The following is a 20685-nucleotide window of genomic DNA, read 5'->3' as shown; positions in this document are numbered from 1 at the left end:
GAGGGGGATGTGTCTGAGCGAAGCTGGGGGCCCCAGACTCCTGGGCCTTTCTGGGGCGAAACTGAGGGGACCCCCCCAAAAAAAAACTGGGGGTGTGGGGGGAGAGGGACCCTAAATTGGGGAGCTGGGAGGGTTCTGGGACCCCAAAGTGGAGGGGGTGAAGGAGGGGGGCAATATGGGGGGACCCCAAATGGGGGGGCAGGAAGGAGGGGTCCTTGGGACCCCAAATTGGAGGGCTTAGGGGGTCCCATGGAGGAGGGAGCCCCAAAAGAGGTTGAGGGGGCTAGAAAAGAAGGGGGCCCCGGGGGGGCTAGAAAAGAAGGGGGCCCCAGGGACCCCAAATTGGGGTTGGAGACCCCTCGTAAAGGAGGGGACCTCAAAATAGGAGGGGGGCTAAAAACGGGGTGCCCAGAAAAGGGATTGGGGGCGGTCTCTGGGACAAAAGGGGGGTCCCCAAAACAAGATCTGGGGGGTTCTACAAAAGGGGCTCCCCAAAATGGAGGGTCCGTGGGGTAGTGTCAGCAAGCGGCCCCCCAAAACCAGACCCGGGGGGGGCAGCAAGAAGGGGAGGTGGAGGGGGTTTTGGGGTGCGGGGGGTCAGAGGAGGGCGCAGGGGCAGCGGGGGGTCCTTGCTGCGGGGGGCGGGGCAGCGCCGGGGGGTCTCCTGCTCCCGGAAGCGCCTGTGGAGGGGGTCAAAGAAAAGGGGAGGGGGGTTAGGCTGGACCTGGGGGGGATCCCCAGGGTTTTTGGGGTGCCCCCACACCCCCCCCAGCCCCCACCCACCTGACGGCCCGCACGAGCTCGTGGAAGGCCTCGTCCACGTTGAGCTGGGTCTTGGCCGAGGCCTCCAGGTAGCGCAGGCGGTTCTGGCGGGCGAAGGCCTGCGCCTCCTCCCGCGGCACCTGGGGGGCACAGCGGTGCTGGGGGGCGGGGGGGCTGACACCCCCCAACACCCCACACCCCCCTCCACTGGGCCCACGGGCTCTGGGCGAGGGGATTGAGGGCCCTGCGGGGCCGGGCGGCGCCTCCAAGATGGCCGCCGGAGGGGTTGGCGGTGTGGGGAGGGTGCTCAAGATGGCCGCCGTGGGCTGTAGGGTGGGGGGGGTCTCTGGTCTGAGTGGGCCCAAGATGGCCGCCGGGCCCGCAGAGGCGGGACTTCCTGTTTCGAGTGGATCCAAGATGGCCGCCCTGACCTGGAGGGCGGGACTTCCGCAAAGCGCATCAACAGCCCCGCCAGGGGCGGGACTTCCTGTATGAGCCCAAGATGGCCAAAAGGGGGCGGGACTTCCTGTTCTGGGGCCAGAGGGGGTGGGACTTCCTGTCCTGGGTGAAACCAAGCAGGCCAGAAATGGCGGGACTTCCTGCTCTGTGGCCAAAGGGGGCGGGACTTCCTGTTCCATGGACATATGGGGCGGGATTTCCTCTTGTGGGTGAAACCAAGCTGGCCAGAGAAGGGGGCGGGACTTCCCGTCCTGCTCCCAAAGAAGGCGGGACTTCCTGTTCTCGGCCAACCCTAGCAGGCCAGTGGAGGCGGGACTTCCTGTCCCGGGGGGGGGCAGCAGGGCGGGACTTCCTGTCCTGGGCAAACCATGTCACTCAGTAGGGCGGGACTTCCTGTTCTGGGCCCGGCGGGGGGCGGAACTTCCTGTCCGTCCCTTTTCAGGTCCGTGTGGAAACGGGGCTGCGTCAGGGAGGTTCCGGGGGTCCCAGGGGGTTGGGGGGCTGGGGAGGGTCCCAGGGGTTGGGGGTCCCGGGGGGTCCCGGGGGTCCCAGGGGTTGGGGGTACCTGGCGCTGGGGGAGGAGGTCGGCCTTGTTGCCCACCATGACGGCGGGGACGTCGTCCCGGTCCTTCACCCGCAGGATCTGCCCGTGCAGCCGCGGCAGCACCCGAAACTGGGGGGGGAGGGAGGGGAGCAGGAACGGAGGGGGTGGGGGGAGGGGAGGTTGGGGGGGAGGGGTCCTGGGGTGGGAATGGGGGTTGGGGGCAGGAATGGGGGGGCTGGGGGCAGGTTTGAGGGTCCCGGGGTGGGAATGGGGGTGCTGGGGCAGATTGGGGGTGCCAGGGCAGAAATGGGGGGCTGGGAGCAGGAATGGGGGTCCCGGGGTGGGAAGGGGGGGCTGGGGGAAGATTTGGGGCTCCGGAGTGGGAACTGGGGGGCTGGGGGTGGGTTTGGGGGTCCAAGAGCAGGAACAGGGGGCCAGGGCAGGAATGGGGGGTCAGGGGTGGGAACGGGGGCTGGGGGCAGGTTTGGGGGCTGGGGGTGGGAACAGGGGTCCAGGGTGGGAATGGGGGGCTGGGGGCAGGAATGGGGGTCCCGGGGTGGGAGTGGGGGGCTGGGGCAGATTTGGGGGGACTAGAGGCAGGTTTGGGGGAGCAGGGGTGGGAATGGGGGGCTGGGGGTGGGTTTGGGGGTCCAAGAGCAGGAACGGGGGCCAGGGCAGGAATGGGGGGTCAGGGGTGGGAACGGGGGGCTGGGGGCAGGTTTGGGGTCCCAGGGTGGGTTTGGGGGGCTGGGGCAGATTTGGGGGGCTGGGGGTGAGAACAGGGGGTCCAGGGCAGGAATGGGGGGGCCGGGATGGGAATGGGGGCTGGGGCAGATTTGGGGGGCGGGGGGTTGGGGTGCTCGAGGCTGGGTCTGTGTCAGGTTTTGGGGTGCACGGGGGAGTTTTGGGGTGCTGGGGGCCCAGGGGCTGTGCGAGGGGTTTGGGGGTGTCGGGGGTTTTGGGGTGCTCGGGGCTGGGTCTAGGTCAGGTTTTGGGGTGCAAGGGGGAGTTTTGGGGTGCTGGGGGTGGGGGCTGTGCGAGGGGCTTGGGGGTGCTGGGATGTTTTGGGGTGCTCAGTGCTGGGTCTGTGTCAGGTTTTGGGGTGCAAGGGGAGTTTTGGGGTGCTGGGGGGTCGGGGGCTGTGCGAGGGGTTTGGGGTGTCGGGGGGGTTTTGGGGTGCTTGGGGCTGGGTCTAGGTCAGGTTTTGGGGTGCTCAGTGCCAGATCCGGGTCAGTTTTGGGGTGCAAGGGGGAGTTTTGGGGTGCTGGGGGCTGGGTCTAGGTGTTTTGGGGTGCTCAGTGCCAGATCCGGGTCAGGTTTTGGGGTGCTCAGTGCCAGATCCGGGTCAGGTTTTGGGGTGCAAGGGGAGTTTCGGGGTGCTGGGGGGGCAGGGGTGTTTTGGGGTGCTCAGTGCCAGATCCGGGTCAGGTTTTGGGGTGCAAGGGGAGTTTTGGGGTGCTGGGGGTCGGGGCTGTGCGAGGGGTTTGGGGGTGTCGGGGGATTTTGGGGTGCTCCGTGCTGGGTCTGTGTCAGGTTTTGGGGTGCGCGGGGGAGTTTTGGGGTGCTGGGGGGCAGGGGCTGTGCGAGGGGCTTGGGGTGCCAGGGGGTTTTGGGGTGCTCAGGGCTGGGTCTGTGTCAGGTTTTGGGGTGCTCAGTGCCAGATCCGGGTCAGTTTTGGGGTGCAAGGGGAGTTTCGGGGTGCTGGGGGGCGGGGTGTTTTGGGGTGCTCAGTGCCAGATCCGGGTCAGGTTTTGGGGTGCACGGGGGAGTTTTGGGGTGCTGGGGGCGGGGGCTGTGCGAGGGTTTGGGGGTGCCGGGGGGTTTTGGGGTGCTCAGGGCTGGGTCTGTGTCAGCTTTTGGGGTGCTCAGTGCCAGATCCGGGTCAGTTTTGGGGTGCGCGGGGGAGTTTTGGGGTGCTGGGGCGGGGGCTGTGCGAGGGGCTTGGGGGTGTCGGGGGTTTTGGGATGCTCAGTGCCAGATCTGTGTCAGCTTTTGGGGTGCAAGGGGGAGTTTCGGGGTGCTGGGGGGGCGGGGGCTGTGCGAGGGGTTTGGGGGTGCCGGGGGGGTTTTGGGGTGCTCCGTGCTGGGTCTGTGTCAGCTTTTGGGGTGCAAGGGGAAACTTTTGGGGTTCCGGAACCCATTGGGGCCGCGTGAGAAGTCTGGGAGCAGATTTTAGGGCTGCTGGGGGGGACGCCGAGAATTTGGGGTGCTCAGGGGTACGCGAGGGCCCCCGGCTCGGTTTTGGGGTGCCCGGGGGGCGGGGGGGGTCCCCGTTACCTCTCGCGGTCGTCGATGGCGAAGACGAGCAGGAAGCCGTCGCCCGCCCGCAGGTGCTGCTCCCGCATCGCCCCAAATTCCTCCTGCCCCGCCGTGTCCAGGACTGACGCAGGGGTGGGGGGGGGTGGGGGTCCCCAAATTTCTTAGAGGACCTAGGTATTTTGGGGGGCCGGGGGGGCAGGGGTCCCCCAACTCACTGTCGAGGCGGGCGGGGACCCCGTCCACGGTGCAGAGCTTGGCGTAGGAGTCCTCGATGGTGGGGTCGTAGTCGGGGACGAAGTAGGACTGGGGGGGGACACCCAGGTGGGAGGGGCCTGAACCCCAAATTTTTGGGGGCAGTGCCCGACTCGGCCCCCACCTCAATCCCAAACTGGGGGGTCCACCTGGAGTCAGGGTGACTGAGCCCGCACCCCAAACTGGGGGGGGGGGGGATCCAGGTGTCTGGGTACCCGAACCCCCAAAGTGGGGGGGTCACAGGAGCCCGGGGTCCTGAACCCCCAAACTGGGGGGGACCCAGGTGTCCGGGTACCCGAACCCCCAAAGTGGGGGGGACAGAGGAGCCCGGGGTCCTGAACCCCCAAACTGGGGGGGACCCAGGTGTCCGGGTACCCAAACCCCCAAAGTGGGGGGGTCACAGGAGCCCGGGGTCCTGAACCCCAAACTGGGGGGATGCAGGCATCTGGGTGCCTGAACCCCCAAAGTGGGGGGGTCACAGGAGCCCGGGGTCCTGAACCCCCAAACTGGGGGGGACCCAGGTGTCCGGGTACCCGAACCCCCAAAGTGGGGGGGTCACAGGAGCCCGGGGTCCTGAACCCCCAAACTGGGGGGGACCCAGGTGTCTGGGTATCCAAACCCCCAAAGTGGGGGGGATGCAGGCATCTGGGGTCGTGAACCCCCAAACTGGGGGGGACCCAGGTGTCCGGGTGCCTGAACCCCCCCCAAACTGGGGGGGGACACAGGATTCCGGGGTCGTGAACCCCCAAACTGGGGGGGGACACCGAGGCTCCAGGCAGGTGAACCCCAAAACCGGGGGGGACACAGGAGTCCGGGTGCCTGACCCCCCAAACTGGGGGGATGCAGGAGTCCAGGGTCCAAACCCCCAAACTGGGGGGCCCCAGGCATCCGGGCACCCCCAAATCAAGGGGGTCCCCCATACTCCGGTGGTCCAGGTTTGGGGGGTCTCAGGTTGGGGGTCCCCAGTTTAGGAGCACCCCGGGGGGGGTCGGGTCTGTTTTGGGGAGCCCCCAGTTTGGGGGTCCCGGTTTTGGGGGTGGTGCCAGTTGGGGGGGTCCTGGGGTGGTCTCAGGTCAGGGGTCCCGGTTTGGGGTGCCCCAGGGAGCCCCCAGTTTGGGGGTCCCGGTTTGCGGGGGTCCCAGGTCAGGGGTCCCGGTTTGGGGGTGCCCCGGGGGTGCCGGTTTTGGGGGTCCCAGAGAGGGTCCCAGTTTGGGGGTCCCTGTTGGGGGAGGGGTCTGGGGAGGGTCCCCAGTTCGGGGGTGCCCTCGGGGGGGGGGCTGGTTTTGGGGTGCCGAGGGGGGCGGGGAGATGTCCCGGTGAGGGGATGCCCGGGAACCTCCCGGGTTTGGGGGGTCCCGGTTTAGGGGGGTCCCGGTTTAGGGGGTCCCCCAATTATAGGGGGTTCCGGGTTTGGGGGGGGTCCCGATTGGGGGGGGTCCCCGATGTTGGGGAGGAGATCCTGGTTTTGGGGGAGGTCCCGATTATGGAGGGTCCCGGTTTTGGGTGGGGTCCCGGTTTCAGGGGTTGATCCCTGTTTTGGGGGGGGCCCGGTTTCGGGGGTATCCCGGTTTCGGGGTGTTCCCGGTTTTGGGGGGGTCCCGGTTTCGGGGTGTTCCCGGTTTTGGGGGGGGGTCCCGGTTTCGGGGGTATCCCGGTTTTGGGTGGGGTCCCGGTTTCGGGGGGTGTCCCCGGTTTCGGGGGTGGTCCCTGTTTTGGGGGGGTGTCCCGGTTTCGGGTTGGGTATCCCGGTTTTGGGGGTGCCCCGGTTTTGGGGGTGTCCCGGTTTTGGGGTGTCCCCGGTTTCGGGGAGGGGTGATCCCTGTTTTGGGGGGGGTGTCCCGATTTCGGGGGCAGGGTGTTGTCCCGGTTTTGGGGGGTCCCCCGTACCTGGACGAAGCGGACGCTCAGCGCGCTCTTCCCGACGCCGCCGCCGCCCAGCACGACCAGGCGGAGCCGCTCGGGGGGGGGCCCGGCCCCCCCGGCCCCCCCGAGCCCCCCGGTTCCCCGTTCCCCGAACCCCCGGCCCCGCCGCGCCGCTCCCGGCCCCGCTCCATGCCCGGCCGCGGCCCGCGGGGGCGGGGCCACACGCTAATGTATGCAAAACCCCGCCCCCCGCGCGCGCGCCTCTACCTTACAAGGCGGCCCGGGCCGGGAGGGGGGCGTAGCCGTGACGGGGCGCGGCCGTGCGGGGGCGTGGTCATGCGAAAGGAGGCGTGGCTAAGGGGTGTGTGCGCGAAGCCCCGCCCCTCCCGCGGAGGCCCGCCCGCAGGCGCCCGTCGCCTAGCAACGCGTGGCGCGGGGGCCGGCGGGAGGTGTAGTCCGAGTCCTCCCCCCCGCCAGGCGGCGCTCCCGGCGTGCCCCGCGCGGCCCCGCCCCCGCGGCGGAGCGGAGCAGCGGGTAAGATGGCGGCGGGGGCGGCCGGGCCCGGCCCGCGGCTCTGAGGGCGGGGGCGGAGGTAGCGGGGCCGGGCCGGGCCGGGGGGCGCCGGAGGGGGGGGAACGGGGGGTGTGGGGCCCGGGGAGGGGGGCGGCTGGGGCGGGAACGGGGGGTGCGGGGCAGAGCGAGGGGTGTGGGGCGGGGAGGGGGTTTGGGGTGGGAAGAGGGAGGAGTGGGGTACGGTGAGGGGATTCAGGGCGGGAAGGGGGATGGGGGTGGGAACAGGGAGATTTGGGGTACGGTGAGGGGATTTGGGGCGGGAACGGGGGATTTGGGGTAGAAACGGGGAGATTTGGGGTATGGTGGGGGATTTGGGGTGGAAACAGGGAGATTTGGGGTACGGTGAGGGGATTCAGGGCGGGAAGGGGGATCAGGGGTGGGAACAGGGAGATTTGGGGTAGAAATGAGGAGATTTGGGGTATGGTGAGGGCATTTGGGGTAGAAACAGGGAGATTTGGGGTACGGTGAGGGGATTTGGGGTAGAAACGGGGAGATTTGGGATATGGTGAGGGGATTTGGTGTAGAAACGGGGAGATTTGGGGTACGGTGAGGGGATTTGGGGTAGAAATGGGGAGATTTGGGATATGGTGAGGGGATTTGGGGTAGAAACGGCAAGATTTGGGGTACGGTGAGCGGATTCGGAGCGGGAAGAGGGGATTTGGTGAGGAAACGGGGAGATTTGGGGTATGGTGGGGGGATTTGGGGTGGAAACGGGGAGATTTGGGGCAGAAATGAGGAGATTTGGGGTATGGTGAGAGGATTTGAGGTGGAAATGGATGGATTTGGGGCAGGAATAGAGAGATTTGGGGTACAGTGAGCAGATTTAGGGTACGGTGAGGTGATTTGGGGTACGGTGAGGTGGTTTGAGGCAGAAAAGGGGAATTTGAGATAAGGGTAAGGAGATTTGGGGTACAGGGAGGCGGTTTGGGGTAGGAAAGGAGCATTTGGCGAAAGAACACGGAGATTTGGGGTATGGGGAGGGGGTTTGGGGCAGGAATGGGTGGATTTGGGGTGGAAATGGGGAGATTTGGGGTACGGTGAGGGGATTTGGTGTGGGAGTGGGGAGATTTGGGGTGGGAATGGATGGATTAGGTGCAGGAACGGGGAGATTTGGGGTATGGGGAGGGAGTTTGGGGTATGGTGGGGTGATTTGGGGCAGAAGAGAAGAATTTGAGATAGAAATGAGAAGAATTGGGGTATGGAGAGGGAGTTTGGGGTGGGAAAGGAGCGGTTGGGGAAGGAACGTGAAGATTTGGGGTACAGTGAGGGGATTTGGAGCAGGATTGGGAAATTCGGGGAGAGAGTAAGGAGAGTTTGGAGCAGGAGAAGGTATTTGGGGTGTGAATGTAGGATTTGGGGTAAGAATGAGGGGATTTGGGACGGGGTGAGGTGATTTGGGCGGGAACGAGGGAATTTGCAGTGGGAATGGGGCATTTTGGGGTGTGGGGAGATTATTGGGGGTGAGCATGGGGGAATTTGGGGGGGAAATGCAATTTGGGGTAGCAACAAGCAATAAAGTGTAATAAGGCGGGCAAGGCATGAATTGACGTGGGAAAAGAAATATTTGAGTCAAAAAAAACGAGGAATGGGAATAGTGGGGTCGGGGAGGTAGGGGTGGGAATTGGGGGGGTCTGGAGTATGAAAAGGGGGAAGTAAGGAAAAAAAGGGGGAAAATAGAGCAGAAAAAGAGAAAATGGAGATGGGAAAGAGGAATTTGGGATAAGAAAAGAGGAGTTGGGGCAAGAAAGAGAAAAATCGGGGCACAAAGCAGCAGCATGGGAGTAAAAAGGAGAAGAATTATGGTAGGCGAAAAGGAATTGGGGCAGAAAGGGGGGTTTGGGGGGGCTGTGGGGCAGAGGGGGGGTCCCCAGTGCCCCTCTCTCCCCCCAGGCCGTCACCGTCCCCATGGAGGAGGAGGAGAAGCCCCGGCCCCCGGGGGGGCGGGAGGACCCGGCGGGGCCCGGCGAGGAGGGGGGGGGTCCCGGCGGGGCCCCCCCCGAGCCCGAGGGCCCCCTGCGCCCCGGGCAGGTCCTCGTGGTAAGAGCAGGGGGGGTTGGGGGGGAGGCTGTGACCCCCCCCGATGGGGTTTTGGGGGGGAGGCTGTGACCCCCCCGATGGGGGGTTTTTGGGGGGCTGTGACCCCCCTGATGGGGTTTTTTGGGGGGGGTCTCCCCCTTTTTTTCTCCCCACAGAAGGCCCTGCAGCGCGTGGTGAGCGGCGGCTTCCCAGGCTGGGCCGGGGGCGAAGGTAGGGATGGATTGGGGGGGGGAGGGCTGTCCCCTCCCCATGTCCCCCAGGGTGGGGCTGGCATGTCCCCAGGGGTCTGGCCCCCTGTCCCCGTGTCCCCTTGCGTCCCGGGGCGGGGGGGGCTGTCCCAGCGTCCCCTGCGCTGTCACACCCCGGTGGGGTCTGTCCCCATGCTCGGCGTCTCCCACGGTGCTGGCTCTGTCCCCACGTCCCTGTTGCTCCGTCCCTCGCTGCGTCCCCGCGTCCCCGTCCCCACGTCCCTGTTGCTCCGTCCCTCGCTGTGTCCCCGCGTCCCCGTCCCCACGTCCCTGTTGCTCCGTCCCTCGCTGCGTCCCCGCGTCCCCGTCCCCGCGTCACCGCACCGCCCTCACCCTGCCTCCCCCCCCCCCCAGACGCCGCGACGAAGAGGATGGCACGGCAGCGATGGTGCTGGGGACCCCGCGCCGAGGGTGGCCCGGTGAGTGGCTCCCTTTTCCTTCCCAGTACATCCCAGTACGTCCCAGTACGGCTTCGGTACTGACCCGGAGAAGCACCCAGTGACCCGTTTTTGGTGGTTTTCTCCCCAAAGGCGTGGGAGGCGGCGGGCGGGCTGGCGGGCGCCCTGGACCAGCTCCAGCAGAGCTGCGTGGCCTCCCTGCGGGCGCAGCTCCTCCTGGGCACCGCTGCCGGGGGGTGAGCGCCGGAACCCTGGGTCCCCTGGGGGGGGTCAGCCAGACCCCTGGGGGTGTAGGGGGGTCAGCCAGATGCCTGGGTCCCCTGGGGGTGGGGGGGGTCAGCCGGACGCCTGGGTCCCCTGGGGGTGTGGGGCGGGTCAGCCCAACACATGGGTCTCCTAGGGGGTGTGGGGGACACAGCCCAACGCCTGGGTCCCCTGGGGGTGTGGGGGGGGTCAGCCGGACCCCTGGGGGGGTGTGGGGGGTTCAGCCGGACGCCTGGGTCCCCTGGGGGTGTGGGGGGGGGACAGCCCAACGCCTGGGTCCCTTTGGGGGTGTGGGGGGTCAGCCCAATGCCTGGGTCCCCTGGGGGTGTGTGGAGGGTCAGCCCAATGCCTGGGTCCCCTGGGGGTGTGGGGGGTCAGCCGGACCCCTGGGGGGTGTGGGGGGTTCAGCCGGACACCTGGGTCCCCTGGGGGTGTGGGGGGGGACAGCCCGACGCCTGGGTCCCCTGGGGGGTGTGGGGGGGACAGCCCGACGCCTGGGTCCCTTTGGGGGTGTGTGGGGGGTCAGCCCAATGCCTGGGTCCCTTTGGGGGTGTCCCTTTTGGGGGGGGAAGTAATGTAGATGGTGGGGTGCTGTGGGGTGAGTTGGATGCATGGGTGTTTTTGGGGGGGTCAGCCAGACGCCTGGGTCCCCTGGGAGGGGGAGGTGGACTCCTGGGGTCCCCTTGGGGGTGTGTCAGGGGTCCCCGGGGGGGGGGAGGGGGTGAGCCGGACCCCCAGGTTCCCTCGTGGGGACAAGGAGGGGACAAAGTGACACCCGGACGGCTGGGTCCCCTCCCTGCGTGGGGCAGGGGAGAGGTCCCGGGTGCTGGAGCTGGGTGGGGGGATGCCCGGACACCTGGGTGCTCCCCCCCGACCCCCTGCCCTGTCCCCGCAGCGGGGAGGGGGACGGGGAGGAAGAGGAGGTGGAGCTGGTGGCTGAGGTGCGAGTTGGGGACCTGGGGGACCTGGCCGCCGCCTCGGGGCTCCTGCGGCGCGAGAGGCCCTGGAGGGCCCCCAAAGGAGGTGGGGGGGCGTTTGGGGGGCACTGGCGGGGGACTTGGGGTGTTGGGGGGAGTTTGGGGGGCCATTGAGAGGAATAGGGTGCTGGGGGAGCATTTGGGGGGGTCACTGGGAGGGATATGGGGTACTGGGGGGAACATGGGGCGTTGGGGGAGACATGGGGTGTTGGGGGGGTACCTGGGGGGACACACAGGGTGCAGAGGGGGCACATGGGGCACTGGAGGGGGGGTCTCTGGGGGACACAGGGGGTGTTGGGGGGGTGTAGGTCCTTCTGAGGGTCCCGGGGGGGGAGTAGGGTGCTGGGGGACGTGAGGCGGGCGGGGGGCATAGGGCTTTGGGGGGTTGCAGGGTGCTGGGGGTCCTGCTGGGGCCCCCTTGACCCCCCAGGCCGCCTCCCGGCTCCTCAGCGCGGCGCTGGCGAGCGCCCGGGGTCCCCGGCCCCCAGGACCCCAGCCGGGACCCCCGGCCCTGCCGCTGCCCCACCGGACCCGCCGGGCCCCCCCAACGCCGGGCCGGCCCCGGCGCCCCCGGGGTCCTCGGGCAGCAGCACCGGGGGGTCCGGGGGGGCAACAGCAGCAGCAGCAGCAGCGTCCCCAGGGCCCCCGGCCCCCGGGAAGAGCCAGCACGGACGCAGCCCCCCAGCAGCGCCCTGGAGAAGGCCGATTCTTCTTCCTCCTCTTCCTCCTCTTCTTCCTCCTCTTCCTCCTCCCGCTCTTCCTCCTCTTCGGCCTCGTCCTCCTCCTCCTCCTCGCAGCCCGGCCCCCCGCCCGCCGCCGCCGCCGCTGCCGCCTGCCGCCCTCGCTCCCCCGCCCTGGATATTTATGACCCCTTCCACCCCACCGACGAGGACAACCCCGGGGGGGACTTCGCCTACGGAGCCTCCTCACCCGGCAAGGAGGCCGAAGGCCGGCAGGACCAGAAGTACGACCCCTTCGATCCCACCGGCTCCAACCCCAGCTCCTCCCGTAGCAGCCCCAGCCCCGACGAGGAAGAGGAAGAGGAGGAAGAGGAGGAGGAAGAAGAGGAGGAAGAAGAGGAGGAGGAGGAAGAGCCGGCCGGTCGTCCCGACGTCTCTCACAGCATCAGCCGCATTTCGGAGACTTTAGCCGGCATCTACGACGACAACAGCCTCAGCCAGGACTTCGAGAAGGAGCCCGAGCCGGGCCCCCCGGCCCCCCGCGCCCCCCAGAACCCCCCCGGCGCTGACTCCACGCTGCCGGAGGAAGAAGAAGAGGAAGAAGAGGAGGAAGATGAAACCTCGCAACCCCCCGAAGGGGCCGTTCCGGAGCCGCGGCGTCGCGTCTTCGTGGTGGACCTGGCCACCAAGAGCCGGCCGGAGAGCGAAGCCCACCCCAAGCTGGAGGGGAAGGTGTCGTTGGAGGTGGTGGCCGCCGGCAACCCCAAAGCGCCGGCCCCCCCGTTACCCCCCCAGCCCCGCGGCACCAAAACCAACCGGCACCGGGGTCGGCGCGAGTGGGGCCTGACCGGCGGCGATTCGGAAATCGAGGAGGGGGAGATCGTGCAGCCCGAGGACGAGCGTTACAGCCCCCTCCGGCTCTTCCGCACCGGCGGCACCGGCGGCGGCACCGGCAGGGGACGGGCGGCCGAACCCCGCCCCCCCCGGCTACCGGAGGGCGACGATTTTCTCTCTCTCCACGCCGATTCGGACGAGGAGGGGGATTTCGGCGCCGACAGCCAACCGGACCCCCGTTGGAAAGGGGGGGGCTCCGACCTGCGCCGCAAGATCCTGAGCCAGCGCCGCCTGCGCGCCCCCCCCTCGCCCCGCTCCCCCTCCGCCGCCTCCCGCAAGAAACCCAAGCGCTCGCGGGAGCGAGGGGGGGCGGCCTGGGGGGGCAAGAAACCCCCCGAACCGCCCCCCAAACCCAAGGAGCGGCATCGGCGCCGCGGTTCCCGCTCCCGTTCTCGCCGGCGTTCTTGGTCGCGGGGTCGACGTTCTCGCTCTCGGGAAAAACGACGGAGCCGACGTTCGGGCAGCGGCGAGAGACCCCGGCGACCCCGGCACAAGGAGAAGCACCGCGGCGAGGGGAAGAAGAAGAAGAAGCAACGGTCGCGCTCCCGGGAACGCCGGCCGTCCCGTCGACCCTCCCGCGAGGGAGCGGGGGACCCCAAAGCGGAGAAGGGGGGGGAGCAGGCGGCGCGGCGGCGGGAGGCGCGGGCGGTCGTGCCGCCCTCCGTCCAGGAGCTGAACGACGCCGATCTCTTCGCCATCAAACGGACCATCACCGTCAGCCGGCGGGAAGGGACGCCGGAGCCGGCCAAGCGAGAGGTGCTCTACGATTCCGAAGGGTTGAGCTTCGAGGGATTCTCCGACCGCGAACCCCCCGAGGCGCCGGCCCGGGGGGGTAAAGGAGAATCGCGACCGGCGACGGAGAGCAAGAAGGAGAAGGAGCGGAAGCGGAGCCGGACGGAGGAGCGTCCCCCCGCCCGGGAGAAATACAAGAAAAAATTTAAGGAGACCCCCGGCCGCCCCCCGCCGCCTCCGCCGGAGCCGGCCAAGGGGGAGAAGGAGAAGACGGCCCGCGGCGAGAGGGAGAAGGCACCGCGGAAGAGCAAAGGGGGGGGCCACAAGGACGGGGAGGGGGTCCCCGCCAAGCCCCCCGCTTCCCGCAAGGTGAAGCTGCAGTCCAAGGTGGCCGTCCTCATCCGGGAGGGCGTCAGCTCCACCACGGCGGCGGGGAAGGAGAGCGGCGGATCCGGTTCCGGTGGTTCCATCGGGGTCAAGTTCAGCCGCGACGCCGAAAGCCGGGCGCCTTTTCTCAAACCCGAGGAGAAAGCGGCGGCCGAGGCCAAGGCGGGGGGCAAAGCCGAGCCCCCCAAGGAGACGGGGGTCAAGGTCAAGAAGGCCAAAGCCCCCAAGGTCAAGGCGGGGCTGAAGAAGCCCAAGGGGGCTGGCGGCAAAGCCAAGGCCGGGGGCGAGGCGAGGAAGAAGAGGAAGACCAAGCCCAAGGGCTCGCTCAAGAAGTCCAAGGCGGACAGTTGTAGCCAAGGGGCCGGCAGCTCCCCCCTCCGCTTGCCCCCCAAGGTCGAACCGACTTGGTCGGGCTCGGAGAAGTCGGGGGGCAGCCCCAAACCCCCCAGCCCGCCCACCGGCAAGGCGACGGTGACGGCGGCGGCGGTGACGGTGACGCCGGCGGCCGAGCGGGAGCTGACGCCCGACTCGCAGACGGTCGACAGCAGTTGCAAGACCCCCGACGTCTCCTTCCTCCCCGAGGAGGGACCGGCGGGCGGCAGCGGTAACGGGGGGCCCCCCCCGGCGACGGCGGTGGCGGTAACGGGGGGTCCGGCCGGCGCGGACCCCCCCCGAGCCGAACCCGAAGCCGACAGCCGCTCGGAGGCAAAGGAAGAACCGGGACGTCCCTTGGGACCCCCGCCGGCACCGGTGGCCTGGAACCTGCAGGGTGGCGTGGACTGCGCCACGAGCGGCGTGCTGGCACGTAGGTGGCGCTTGGGGACGCGGCGGGGGGGGAGGGCGGGTGGGGGTGTCCCCGTCCCCGGGTGACGGGGTGTCTGGCTGTTCCCCGCAGTGACGGCGTTGCTGTTCAAGATGGAGGAGGCCAACCTGGCCAGCCGGGCCAAGGCGCAGGAGCTGATCCAGGCCACCAACCAGGTGGGGACACGCGGGACGGGGGTGGCACTTGTCTGTCACCGCCGCTGGCACGCTCCCCTGGGGGGGGGACAGCCACCCTGAGAAGGGACAGTCGCCCCAGGGGGGGAGTGTGCACCCCCAGAGGAGACGGCCACCCCCCCTAAAGGGACAGCGTGTCTGTGGGGGGGACAGCCAGCTCCCTGAGGGGACAGCCACCCCCCCCCCCAAGAGGGGACTGCCACTCTCTAAAGGGACAGCCAACCCCGTGGGGGGCACAGCCGCCCCCCCGCGAGGGGACAGCCACCGTCCTAAAGGGACAGCCACCCCCCCGAGAGGGGACTGCCACCCCGTAAAGGGACAGCATCCCCATGGGGGGCATAGCCACCCCCAAAAAGGGACATATATCCGGGGGGGGGGGTGACACCTGTGACTCCAACAAGGGACAGGCACCCCCCCCGAGGGGACAGCCACCTCCCCAAGAGAGGGACACCCCCTTCCCCCCCGACATGCACCCCTGGGGCGGGCACCCCGCTATCTGGGCACCCCCTCTCCCCCATATCCCATCTGTGAGGGGCTGCAGACCCCCAGGGTGCCCCCCCCCACCCAGGGGTGCCCCCACCCCACAGGACCCCCCCGCTGTCCCCGTTTTGCAGATCCTGAGCCACACCAAGGCGCCGGCCCCCCTGGGAGCCCCCCAGCCCCCCGCGCCCGCCGCCCACCCCCCCGCCCCCCACGCGCCCCCCGTACCTGCTGCACGGGGCTCTGCCGCTGGTGGGGTGCCCCTCGGCGCCCGCCACCCCCACGGGGCTGCCGGGGGTGGGGGGGCCGGCGGCAGCGGCCGGGGGGGTCCCTGCACCCCTCTACGGCGCCTCGTCCAGCGCCGAGGCCGGCAAGAGGGACGGCAGCGTCAGCTCCGAGGGACGCGGGGACACCGACAAGGTCAGAGGGGACAAGGGGACACGGGGGTGCTGTGGGGACGGGGGACACGGGGTGTCCCGTGGGGACAGGGACGGGGGGACACGGGGTGTCCCATGGGGATGGGGGACAGGGGTGTCCTGTGGAGACGGGGGGACGTGGGGCATTCTGTGGGGACAGGGACAGGGGGACACGGGGTGTCCCGTGGGGATGGGGACAGGGGGACGTGGAGTGACCCACAGCGATGAGCAGTGGGGGGACATGGGGTGTCCCATGGCGATGAGGACCAGGGGGACACGGGGTGTCCCGTGGGGATGGGGACACGGGGGACATGGGGACAAGGGGACAGGGGGTGTCATTTGGGGACAGGGACACACGGGACATCGTCTGGGGACAAGGAAAGGGGGTTATGGGGTGACCCACAGTGATGAGCAGTGGGGGGACACGGGGCGTCACATGGGGACAGGGGGACATGGAGTGTCCCACGGGGATGGGGACAGGGACACGGGGTGTCCCATGGTGATGAGGACCAGGGAGACATGGGGTGTCCCGCGGGGACGGGGACACGGGTACACGGGGACAGGAACAGGGGGACATGGGGTGTCCCGCGGGGACGGGGACACGGGTACGTGGGGACAGGAACAGGGGGACATAGGGTGTCCCATGGGGACAGGGACACGGGTACATGGGGACAGGAACAGGGGGACATGGGGTGTCCCATGGGGACAAAGATCGAGGGGACGTGGGGTGGCTGATGGTGATGGGGACGTGTGTGATGGAGTCACATCACAGGGACCGTGGTGACACGGGGTGTCCCGTGGGGACAAGGAGTGGGGTGACATGAGGTGTCATGTGGGGACAGGGAAAAGGGGACACGGGGTGACACGGGGTGACGAGCGCCAGGGGACACGGAGCATCCTGGGGTGACAGGGACATAAGCGATGGCGGCGTCCCATGGGGACCAGGGGGACACGGGCCACGTGCATGTGACGGGGCTGGGGTGACACAGGGTGGTCGATGGTGACAAGGACTGTGGGGTGGCTTGTGGTGATGGGGACGTGTGTGACAGGGTCACCCCACAGGGACCAGGGTGACATGCGGTGTCCCACAGGGACGTGTGACGGGGTCGTCCTGTGGGAACCCAGGTGACGTGAGGTGTCCCATGGGGACACGGGGGGACACGGGGTGTCTTGTGAGGACCCGGGTGACCAGCAACGCCCCACAGTGACAGGACGGGGGGACAGTGATTTGTCCCCACAGAGACACGAGTGACAGGGTCATCCAGTGGGGATCGGAGGACACGGGGTGTCCTGCGGTGACAGGGACACGTGACAAGAGTGTCCCCTGCCGGGGGGGAACACGGGGTGTCCTGCAGGACCGGTGTGTTGGGGACACTCGTGGGGACACGCGTGACACAAGTGTTGTGCAGCGATGCTGACGGGGACGGGGTGACACGGGTGTCGTGTGGTGGGGACACGTGTGACAAGGGCGATCGTGGGGACACATGTGACAAGGGTGTCCCGAGGTGATGCTGGTGGGGACGGCTGTGACACAGCATCCTGCGGTGGTGGCACTGGGGACGCTGGTGACAGGGGCATGCTGGGATGGAGGTGACATTGGAGATGCGGTGACGGGAACGGTTGCGATGTGTTGGTGGTGACGGGGACATCCCATGTTGGTGACGGGGACATCCCATGGCCATGACGGGCAGGGAGGTGATGGGGGACGTCCCGTGATGGGGACATGCCATGGTGGTGACGGGGACAGCAGTGACAGGGACATCCTAGGCCAGCGACGGGGACATCGTATGTCGGTGATGGTCGTGGTGGTGATGGGGACAATCCCGTGGTGGCGATGACCGTGGTAGTGACAAGGACACCTTATGTCATCGGTGGCCATGGTGGTGACAGAGATCTCCCATGTCAATGACAAGGACATCCCATGTTGGTGAGGGCCATGGTGGTGACAGAGATGTCCTGCGTCGATGACAAGGATGTCTCATGACAGTGGTGGCCATGGTGGTGATGGTCACGGTGGTGACAGGGACGCCGCATGTCAACGACAAGGGTGTCCCATGTCATTGATGGCCGTGATGGTGACAGGGACATCCCATGGTGGTGGTGACCGTCATGGTGGTGGTGACCGTCATGGTGGTGATGGGGACATCCCACGTCAATGGCAAGGACATCCCGTGTCGGTGATGGTCATGGTGGTGACAGGGACATCCCATGGTGGTGATGACCATGGTGGTGACAGGGACGCCCCATATCAATGACAAGGACATCCCATGTTATTGATCACCGTGGTGGTGACAGGGACATCCCATGTCATTGATGGTCACGGTCGTGACAGGGATATCTCATGACAGTGATGGCCATGGTGGTGATGGGGACATGCCATGTCGGGGACAGCGCCGTCCCATGTCGGTGATGGCCATGGTGGTCATGGGGCCATCCCGTGGTTGTTGCAGCCACAATGGTGACAGGGCCATCCCATGGTGGTCATGGTGGTGGCAGAGGCATCCCACGTCATTGATGGTCGTGGTGGTGACAAGGCCATCTCACGTCAATGACAAGGCCGTCCCATGTCAGTGACGGTCATGGGGGTAACGGGGACATCCCATGTCATTGATGGCCTTGGTGGTGACAGGAACATCCCATGGTGGTGATGGCCATGGTGGTGACGACGACATCCCACATCAATGACAAGGCCATCCCATGTCGGTGACAGTCATGGTGGTGACAAGACCACCCCATGTCACTGATGGTCATGGTGGGGATGGGGACATCCCACGTCAATGACAAGGCCATCCCATGTCGGTGACAGTCACGGTGGTGACAAGACCACCCCATGTTATTGATGGTCGTGGTGGTGACAAGGACATCCCACATCAATGACAAGGACATCCCATGTTGGTGACGGTCGTGGTGGTGACGGGGACATCCCATGTCAATGACTGACAAGGACATCCCGTGTCGGTGACAGTCATGGTGGTGACGGGACCACCCCATGTCACTGATGGTCATGGTGGGGATGGGGACATCCCACGTCAATGACAAGGCCACCCATGTTGGTGACGGTCATGGTGGTGATGGCTCCATCCCACCTCGGTGACGACCACGGTGTTGATGGGGCCATGCTATGTCATTGATGGCCATGGTGGTGACGGGGACATCCCATGTTAATGACAAGGCCATCCCACGTCGGTGACGGTCATGGGGGTGATAGGGACATCCCACATCAATGACAAAGCCATCATGGTGGTGATGCCACCACCCCACATCACCGCTGACCGTGGTGTGACGGGACCATCCCGTGCTTCTCACGGCCACCATGGTGCCGGCTGCGTCCCACCTCGGTGATGGTCATGGTGGTGACGGGGCCACCCCATGTCACTGATGGTCATGGTGGTGACAAGGACATCCCACATCAATGACAAGGACATCCCATGTCATTGATGGCCTTGGTGGTGACAGGGACATCCCATGGTGGGGATGGCCATGGTGGTGACAGGGACATCCCACATCAATGACAAGGTGATGGTCATGGTGGTGACAGGACCACCCCATCTCACTGATGGCCGTGGTGGTGACGGGGACATCCAACGTCAATGACGAGGCCATCCCACGTTGGTGACGGTCATGGTGGTGATGGGGACAGGGACATCCCACGTCAATGACGAGGCCATCCCACGTCGGTGACGGTCATCGTGGTGACGGGGACATCCCATGTCATTGATGGCCTTGGTGGTGACAGGGACATCCCATGTCAATGACGAGGCCATCCCACGTTGGTGACGGTCATGGTGGTGACGGGGACATCCCACGTCAATGACAAGGACATCCCATGTCATTGATGGTCATGGTGGTGACGGGGACGTCCCACGTCAATGACAAGGACATCCCACGTCGGTGACGGTCATGGTGGTGATGGGGACAGGGACATCCCACGTCAATGACAAGGACATCCCATGTCATTGATGGCCTTGGTGGTGACAGGGACGTCCCACGTCAATGACAAGGTGATGGTCATGGTGGTGATGGTCATGGTGGTGACGGGACCACCCCATCTCACTGATGGCCGTGGTGGTGATGGGGACATCCCACGTCAATGACGAGGACATCCCACGTTGGTGATGGTCATGGTGGTGATGGGGACAGGGACATCCCACGTCAATGACAAGGACATCCCATGTCATTGATGGTCATGGTGGTGACGGGGACATCCCATGTCATTGATGGCCGTGGTGGTGACGGGGACATCCCACGTCAATGACAAAGCCATCCCACATCGGTGACGGTCACGGTGGTGACGCCACCACCCCGCATCACCCCCCACCGCCACGTGACGGGACCATCCCGTGCTTCTCACGGCCACCACGGTGCCGGCCCCGTCCCACCTCCACCAGCCTCCCCCATCCCCCTCCATCCCCTGAACGCCCCGTGTCCCCGTGACGTCCCCACCGTGTCCCCGTGACGTCCCCACCGTGTCCCCACGTCCCCGTGCTGTCCCCGCAGTACCTGAAGAAGCTGCACACGCAGGAGCGGGCGGTGGAGGAGGTCAAGTTGGCCATCAAACCCTACTACCAGAAGAAGGAGATCACCAAGGACGAGTACAAGGACATCCTCCGCAAGGCCGTCCACAAGGTACCGCCGGTCACCTCGCGCGGGGGTGTTGGGGGACACCTTGGGGACCCCCTCCTAATTTTGGGGTGTCGTGTGTGTGTGTGTCCCCCCAAAACCCCCCCCAGATCTGCCACAGCCGGAGCGGGGAGATCAACCCGGTCAAGGTCAACAACCTGGTGCGGGCCTACGTCCAGCGCTACAAGTACTTCCGGAAGCATGGCCGCCGCGGGGGGCGGCGGCGGCGAGGAGCCCCTGGGGGGGCCGGGGACCCCAAAGATTTAGGGGGCCCTGGACAAAGCCCCCTTCCCATGCCCCCCTTTAACCACCACCACCACCCCTCCGCCGCCTTGTAAATATGGGGTGGGGGGGGGGGAATGAAAGGGTGCCCCCAAAAAAATATTTGGTTTTACTTATTTAGCATGGTCTTTTTGGAGAACCCCCCCCGCCCTAAATGGCCCCCACCCCCCGGGTGCCCCCTGTACCCCAAAATCCTCCATAAACTGCCTTTAGCCACGCGGCTGCCGCTCCGTCTTTTTTTTGGGGGGGACACTGGGACACCCCTAAATTGGGGGGGCACACGACGCCAATGACGCCTTTATTGGAGGGGCACTGAGCCCCTTAATTGGGGGGGGGATTGGGGGCGACCCCTGGTGGGAGGAGTCGATTTGGGGGTGCTGGGGGGCGCTTTATTTTGGGGTGTTGGGGGTGTTTCTGGGGGGGTCAGGGTGCGCAGGGTCCCCCTCCAGGGCCATCACGGGGGGGGACACAGGGTGACACCCCCAAGTCCTGTCCCCAAGGGGATATGACATGGGGGAGGGGACAGGGGTGTCTCACGGGGGGGGGGGGCACAGACACGAGG

The 20685-nt window shown here is 67.0% G+C and overlaps 2 protein-coding genes across 2 annotated transcripts; one reads left to right on the top strand and one right to left on the bottom strand.

The window, feature by feature from the left end:
• Window positions 1–597: 597 nt before the first annotated feature.
• Window positions 598–6330, bottom strand: RRAS (RAS related). Its single transcript, XM_072847671.1, is given in 8 exon segments — window positions 598–624; window positions 626–680; window positions 784–902; window positions 1787–1897; window positions 4045–4145; window positions 4240–4327; window positions 6164–6244; window positions 6247–6330. Coding segments are annotated over 8 exon segments (666 nt in total).
• A 2042-nt stretch (window positions 6331–8372) lies between these two features.
• SCAF1 (SR-related CTD associated factor 1) lies at window positions 8373–20179 on the top strand. Its single transcript, XM_072847669.1, is given in 12 exon segments — window positions 8373–8514; window positions 8603–8749; window positions 8905–8959; window positions 9352–9416; window positions 9528–9631; window positions 10555–10682; window positions 11087–14134; window positions 14225–14307; window positions 14940–15001; window positions 15003–15225; window positions 19719–19847; window positions 19952–20179. Coding segments are annotated over 12 exon segments (4299 nt in total). The 5' UTR covers window positions 8373–8487.
• Window positions 20180–20685: the final 506 nt, after the last annotated feature.

Source organism: Ciconia boyciana, chromosome 28, assembly GCF_034638445.1.
Source record: "Ciconia boyciana chromosome 28, ASM3463844v1, whole genome shotgun sequence".
NCBI classification, from domain to species: domain Eukaryota; kingdom Metazoa; phylum Chordata; class Aves; order Ciconiiformes; family Ciconiidae; genus Ciconia; species Ciconia boyciana.
This window is presented reverse-complemented; position numbering and strand designations above follow the sequence as displayed.